We start from the raw sequence: 7167 nt of genomic DNA, 5'->3' as shown, positions 1-7167 counted from the left end.
AGCACTTAGCCTGGCTGCTAGCTTAGCACGTTGCCTGGGTGCTAGCTTAGCACTTTGCCTGGTTGCTAGCTTAGCACTTTGCCTGGTTGCTAGCTTACCACTTTGCCTGGTTGCTAGCTTACCACTTTGCCTGGTTGCTAGCTTAGCACCTTGCCTGGTTGCTAGGTCAACACTTTGCCTGGTTGCCAGTTTACCACTTAAACTGGGTGCTAGCTTAGCACTTTGCCTGTGTGCTAGCTTACCACTTGGCCTGGGTGCTAGCTTACCACTTTGCCTGGCTGCTAGCTTAGCACTTAGCGTGGATGCTAGGTCAACACGTTGCCTGGGTGCTTGCTTTGCACTTCGCCTGGTTGCTCGCTTACCAGTTTGCCTGTGTCCTAGCTTAGCACTTAGCCTGGGTGCCAGCTTAGCACTGCTCTTGCGTGCTAGGTCAACACGTTGCCTGGTCGCTAGCTCAGCACTTTGCCTGGGTGCTAGTTTACCACTTTGCCTGGGTGCTAGCTCAACACTTTGCCTGGTCGCTAGCTTAGCACTTTGCCTGGCTGCTACTTTAGCACTTTGCCTGAGTGCTTGCTTAGCACTTTCCCTGGTTGCCAGCTTAGCACTTTCCCTGGTTGCTTGCTTAGCACTTTGCCTGTGTGCTTGCTTAGCACTTTGCCTGGTTGCTAGCTTAGCACTTTGCCTGGGTGCTAGGTTAGCACTTAGCTTGCTCGCTAGGTCAGCACTTTGCCTGGTTGCTTGCTCAGCACTTTGCCTGGTTGCCAGCTCAGCACTTTGCCTGGTTGCTAGGTTACCACTTTGCCTGGGTGCTAGCTCAGCACTTTGCCTGGGTGGTAGCTTAACACGTTACCTTGTCTATCAGTCATAACCTAATCTAGGTGCTATTTACTTCACAGGTTGCCGCTAGAGTAATTCGAGACATTAGACCACGTTTGTCAGTTAGGTGAGTAGGTGATATGCTAGGTGAGTGTAGATAGTAACAACGTGACTACGATTATGGTTGTAGGTACGATATCTTGGCAAGCCTTCCGACTTGCGCTGCCGCCAACAGTGATTGCGCCGTTATCCTGTGCGACGACGGTATCCTCAGGTGTGAGCGTATGTGGAGCACATCCAGTCTGCCAACCATTACGCAGATGAGGTAGAAGAGGGATAGTGACCAAAGTGCTACGGTCATCCACAGGAACGGTGCGCGGATGGTGAAAATGAATTCGTCGCACTTTTGGAGGAGGTCCTTGAAAAATTGTGAATTGAGAATATTCTCAAGTTGTTTGCAGAAATCGTGGCAATACCTCAGTTCATTTTCGTCCAACAATGTCTTAGCGTCGCCGAATGTGAATCCGTAACTGTAGAAAGTGCTTTGCACCCCGCGGCATTTGACGACACTCCAGCATCTGCAGTTGTAGTCCGTTCCGTGTTTGCCCGTCTTGCATTTGTCGCCTCTTAAGCAACCACTGCAGCCCCAGTCCTGGCAGGATATGCCGCAAAAGGAATCGTACAGGGTTTTCAGATAATTCCAAAATTGCCACGGCAAGTATATCGCCCAGGACAAGTACAGGTTACAATGCTTCTCCGCAAGTGAATAATAGGAATCGTGGCACAGTGATTGAAGGTAGGGACCACAGAAAATATTGTCGGTCTTAGGAAGCATACATGACTGATTCATTGAGAGACTGGATAACGGGGCATGTTTAGGTTCCCGACTGGTATGTCTGTGATCAGCCTGCGTATTACCATAGGCATCGCTAAGCGCATCGGTCAGCTCCAAAGGATTCTCGTAGAGGCGAATGGATGCATTTTCGATCGATGTTCTAAATGCTGCACTGACGCCATTACCGCCGGAGCTTTTACCTTTATGCAACATATTACCTAATGTCAACGCAAACTGGAAGTGTTCAGGCAACGTCGACGGTGGTTTAGTCATCAAACAGATAAGCGAGTTGATATTGGAGTTATCTAAGAATTTGGTCAGCACTTTGCATAGCTCTTTGCCTGGCTTCGTGCTTCCAGAGAAACCTCTGAAGCCAAGGGGTGTCAAGCATGGCTGTCCAGGCAAGCTCTTGGGGCAGTTGCTGCATACGGATTTGCATCCCATGGCAGTCAGGTTGTGAGGAAGGTGGCCGGGGAGCGTATCAGATAGGTACGATTGAAGCGGTGATCTAGGCAGGCAGTCGGTTTGCTTGTCATCTGGATGCTTATCACAATGCGATTTGCCGGTCGAGATATCTTTGCCATAGAGGCAATTCGACCAACCAAGATGCTGAGTTTCCAGCTTGCACTGGCTATGCAAGAATCTGAACACCGGTAACAATCTGCGTAGGATATCCAGCAATAGTTCGAGACATTCTGTCGAATTGGATGGGTATGACAGTTGGAGAGAGTTGTCGCAGAAGTCAACGGCGTATGTCGTGTATTCGTCGCCGTAACCCGAAATACAAGTAAGCACGTCGTACGATCTCGAACACAGGCGTTTCAACGCTCTTACTGTATCATCATATGCTATGTGTTGGGGATGGGCCGGTAATTTGTCGCTGACGACCGTAGCAGATAATTCCCCGTCGCTTACTTTTGCTTTTGGATCGACAAACAACTCGCTGACAGCGTCTACTAAAAGCTCTTCGTAAACCGAATTGCATGGTAAAGCTGTAATCCAGCAAAGCATCTCGAATATGTTACATGGACGTTTCTTCGCAGAGAAGGTGGCGACGTGACCAATTTTATAATACTCCTGTAGAAGTTCATGTAAAATTGCAATGGGACCGTCATCTTGTCTAGGATCATGTTTCTTGTAGACACGTTTATCATCACCCACGAGCTTCTTGTAAATATGAAAACCAAGCACACCTTCCTTATCTTGCAACTCCCCATTTTGGTTGCCTTTCTCAGATACATCGTAGCCTTGTTCAGTGAAAAACATCCCGAGCTCGGTTGATTTATTGATTCTCTCCGATTTTGATCTTGAAACACAGTACTTCAGTAACATCTTCAACGCGTTGTAAATAATGGATATGACCGTCAAACATACTTTAGACATATTGCTACCATACGGTCTTAATTTTACTATTTTATTCTCTTTTATCTCCACCAAATCGCCAAACGTCTCCCCCGAGTACCTGCTGACGTACTGCTTCGCGAGCTCCCCGTGGAACGCCTGGACGCCGCGCTTGACGACGTTGAGCAGCGGGGAGGCCTCGGCGAAACCGGAGGGGGTGAGGGCGTTGAGCGCGGCTTGGAGGTCGGCGAGGTTGCGGGAGACGGTGGCGGAGAAGTGGCGTTGTTGGTGCATTGTGGACAGGAGGGCGGAGAGGGCGCCGGCGAGGGGGGTGAGACGGTCAGGGGAGAGGTCGGAGAGGTCGGGCTGGGTAATTAACATCTCGAAGAACATAGTACAGTACTTTTTAACGTTATCGGCGTATACACAAAGCTTAAGATCAGTCGGTAATTTTAGATTGTTAAGTGTGAAGGTGGTACTCAGCTTGGCCAGTAGTCCTTTGAGTCCGATCGTTTTATCGTCATTAATTATTTTTCTTATAACCCTGGTTTGGTCGACAACCAGCGTCTGCAAAGCAAGCAAATCGGCTTTGTGCTGTTCGGCGAAGAGGGAGCGGACAGCTGAGGTGAGGGTGGCGAAGGCGGCGGAGACGGATTGTTTGAGCGTGTCAGTTCTCTGTGTCAATCGCTCGTTGGCAAAATTAACGGCGATGCGAATGTTGTGAAGTTTGTCATGCAGTTCGCTCCTTAACTTATCCATTAGCTCGACTACTTGATTTTTCGCTTCATCTACAAATTTTGGAACATTTTCCAGCTCTTTAACTTTCGCAAGTAAGACTTGGAGCCGAGCTGTGGCCTCTGTGACACTTTCAGTGTTGATTTCATCAAGATCGTCGTGTATTTGTTGAAGGCCCTTGATCGTTTGCGATTTCAATTCTGCTGTAGTAAGTGTTGCTTTGATAGTTTTCGTAAACATATTCTCCAGATCTTTCAGATAGTCCGTAACGCCGTCTGGATCACCAACTTTTTGCAACTCTTGTTTCTTGTCGTGCTCAACTAACCCGGCGATGGCTTTGAGTTCGTCGGTGATTTTGGTTACGTGCGCATCCACTGCCTTCTTAGCTGATTGTATGTCGCCTCTTCGTAAGTCAGCATCGTGGTCTTTAAAAGACGCCATATCCTTGAAATCTTGCATCGCGTTGTCAATCGTTTTAATCTTCTGCTGCAGCTGGCTACTCGTTCCGGTAATGCTGTGATGATAATTGTTCATAACGGTCGCAAAATCTTTATATTCGTTACTTTTCATATTTTCCGGATTTTTGAACTCCACAGTTGCTATATCCTTGAACTCGGTGATAATACCGTTGGCTAGTGTTTGATGGTTGTTAGGTAAGGTATCAACAGTAGAATCAGAAGACAGCGTAAGTTTTGTTTTAAGCTCTCTGAGAAACCCTTGTATTCGCATTGCGAGGAGATCGTTTTCAGTTATGTGTTGAACTAATTCCTTTAACTTGCCATTCAGCTTGCCATTTCGCAATGCTTCGAAAGCTCCATAGGCTACACTGGCACTTGCTACGCCCGCCGCTCCCAATATTGCGTTCATGACGTTTTTGACATGACCTGATATTTTACCTTCCACACTTTCTTTCAACTTCTTCAAGTCCTCAGCAATATGTGCTTTGAGGTTACTCACCTCCGTCTGTATGTCTCTTACTAACGTATCGAGCGTATTATGTACCGTTCTATAACCTTGCAGCAGGTTTGTTGCCTTTTGTTGCAATTTCGTAGCATGCTCTTTAATGTCAACTTCTCCTTTAGTGGGCTTTTCGTGGACTTTCGCCAAGATAGCTTCACACTTTGCTTTTGCTTCCCTTACAGCACTGTCGGCCGCTGACTTCCAAGTGCTCACATTTTGCGATCCTATTTTCAGCTGCTCACCAATTTTCTCAACGTTTAACCTCAGTTCTTCAACATCATTGTATAGTCTAGAATTTTTTCCGTTACCACCAACGTCTGTATTGCTTGAATCCAGTTGCGTGAGTTTATTTTTTATATCTTCAAATTTCCCAAGAACCTCGCGTTTGTATGCAAAGTCGAACATCTCGTCCAAAAATTTCTGACAATGCTTAAAAGACTCTCTAATAGAATTGAATCGCTGATTTTTCTCATGTTCCAATTTACCAATTGCCTCTAATATTTTCCACAACTGCATCTGCAACTCCTCATCCACTTTCCTCACCTGCTCAGCCAGCGTACCATTATTCGCCGACTGCACTAGCATCTCTACTGACTTATTAATAACCTTTATTTCGCTGCTTATCTTCGTTTTTAACGCCTTATCCAGCTGACTAATGTGTTTTGTTTTAATAGTAACAATCTCACTAAAGACGTCGGCCACGGTCTCCTTCCAAGTGGACAGCTGATTTTGAAGGGGGAGATTATCTTTTATTTCACTGATATTTTTATTGATAGTTGTTCTGTTTAATTTGTTCAATTCATCAGTTACTTTTTTTGTTTTTTCATTAACATTCTCATTATATTTCTCCAACCACCCCTTCACCGCGTCGACAGACGCCACAAGCCCTTCACGCCCGGAGCCAATATTTTTATTTACCTCTTTTAGTACTTCACTAAGCTTTCTATCCATGTATTTATCGTACGTTTTAACTGCTTCATCATCTTTCACCGCACCAAGCACACCACTCAAAAATCCCATCACCGCATCACACAGCCTATCCAAGTCAGAGTACACAATCCCCTGGCCAGTGTAGCCTTTGGACTCAGAGTTGAAGCCGAGGAAAGTCTCGAGGCCGTCACATAAATTATCTAAGAGATTTTTAGGCTCATTTTGTTGATTATTAGAATTCTCATAAAATCCACAAAGCTTCTCCACTTTCTTCAAAGCCTCCAACTTGGACTGCAATTTGGCTGGGTCAGCAGAGGGAGAGGGGGAAGGAGGAGGATTATTATTAAGATTATTAGGCTTTTTAAGTTGTTGTTCAAGAAGCTTAATTTGCTGAGTAACTCGCTGCTTAAGCTTCACAATTTCACCGGTGTCATCAGCCTTGCCAACAGAGTTGACAGACTCAGAAAGGGTAGTAACATGAGAAGAGTAAAGATTTTTAAGCTCTTCATTACTGTTAATTTGGGCGATAATAGCATTCACAACGGCTTTCTTAACACTGTCACTTTGACCAACAAATCCGCCAAGTTGACCAGCAAGCTGGCCAAGGCTAATGAGCTTGGACTCAATGTCCTGCAAGGCTCTTCTAGTAGCATCATCAGTGAGAAAATGGTCAGTATCTGAAAATTATTCTAATGATTTATAGAGGTCATAGCGTTAATATAACGAAGTAATTCGAGAGATTTGGAGTTAGGGTGAACATGATGGGACAAGGCAGTGGCAAGCGGTGGAAGAAGGGAAGTGAAGGGTGACAAGGCACAAGTTATTAGGATGGTTTATAGAGGTCATAGGGGTATTAAGGCGAAGTGATTCGAAGGATGTAGAGTGGGTTAAGGGGCGATGTAGAGTGGGTTAAGGGGCGATGTGGAGTGGGTTAGGGGCGATGTGGAGTGGATAAAGGAGCGATGTAGAGTGGGTTAGGGAGCGATGTAGAGTGGGTTAGGGAGCGGTGTAGAGTGGGTTAAGGGGCGATGTAGAGTGGGTAAAGGGGCGATGTAGAGTGGGTTAGGGAGGGATGTAGAGTGGATAAAGGGGCGATGTAGAGTGGATAAAGGGGCGATGTAGAGTGGGTTAGGGAGCGATGTAGAGTGGATTAAGGGGCGATTAGAGGACGTTAAGGGGCGATGTGGAGTGAGTTAAGGGGCGATGTAGGGTGGATGAAGGGGCGATGTAGAGTGGTGAAAGGGGCGATGTAGAGTGGTGAAAGGGGCGATGTAGAGTGGATAAGGGAGCGATTAGAGAAGGTTAAGGGGCGATGTAGAGTGGATAAGGGGCGATGTAGAGTGGATAAGGGGCGATGTGGAGTGGGTTAGGGAGCGATGTAGAGTGGGTTAAGGGGCGATGTAGAGTGGATAAAGGGGCGATGTAGAGTGGGTAAAGGGGCGATGTAGAGTGGGTTAGGGGGCGATAAAGAGTGGGTCAGGGAGCGATGTAGAGTGGATTAAGGAGCGATGTAGAGTGGGTAAAGGAGCGACGTAGAGTGGGTAAAGGGG

The 7167-nt window shown here is 46.5% G+C and overlaps 1 protein-coding gene across 1 annotated transcript; it reads right to left on the bottom strand.

Moving 5' to 3' along the window:
• Window positions 1-994: 994 nt before the first annotated feature.
• BBBOND_0004430 (hypothetical protein, conserved) lies at window positions 995-5707 on the bottom strand (the record flags this gene model as incomplete). Its single annotated transcript, XM_012915275.1, has 1 exon — window positions 995-5707. One exon carries the CDS (start codon window positions 5705-5707, stop codon window positions 995-997), a length of 4713 nt encoding a protein of 1570 aa, XP_012770729.1.
• Between the last annotated feature and the right edge of the window lie 1460 nt (window positions 5708-7167).

This window comes from Babesia bigemina, scaffold Bbigscaff_72909, assembly GCF_000981445.1.
Source record: "Babesia bigemina genome assembly Bbig001, scaffold Bbigscaff_72909".
NCBI lineage: Eukaryota > Apicomplexa > Aconoidasida > Piroplasmida > Babesiidae > Babesia > Babesia bigemina.
This window is presented reverse-complemented; position numbering and strand designations above follow the sequence as displayed.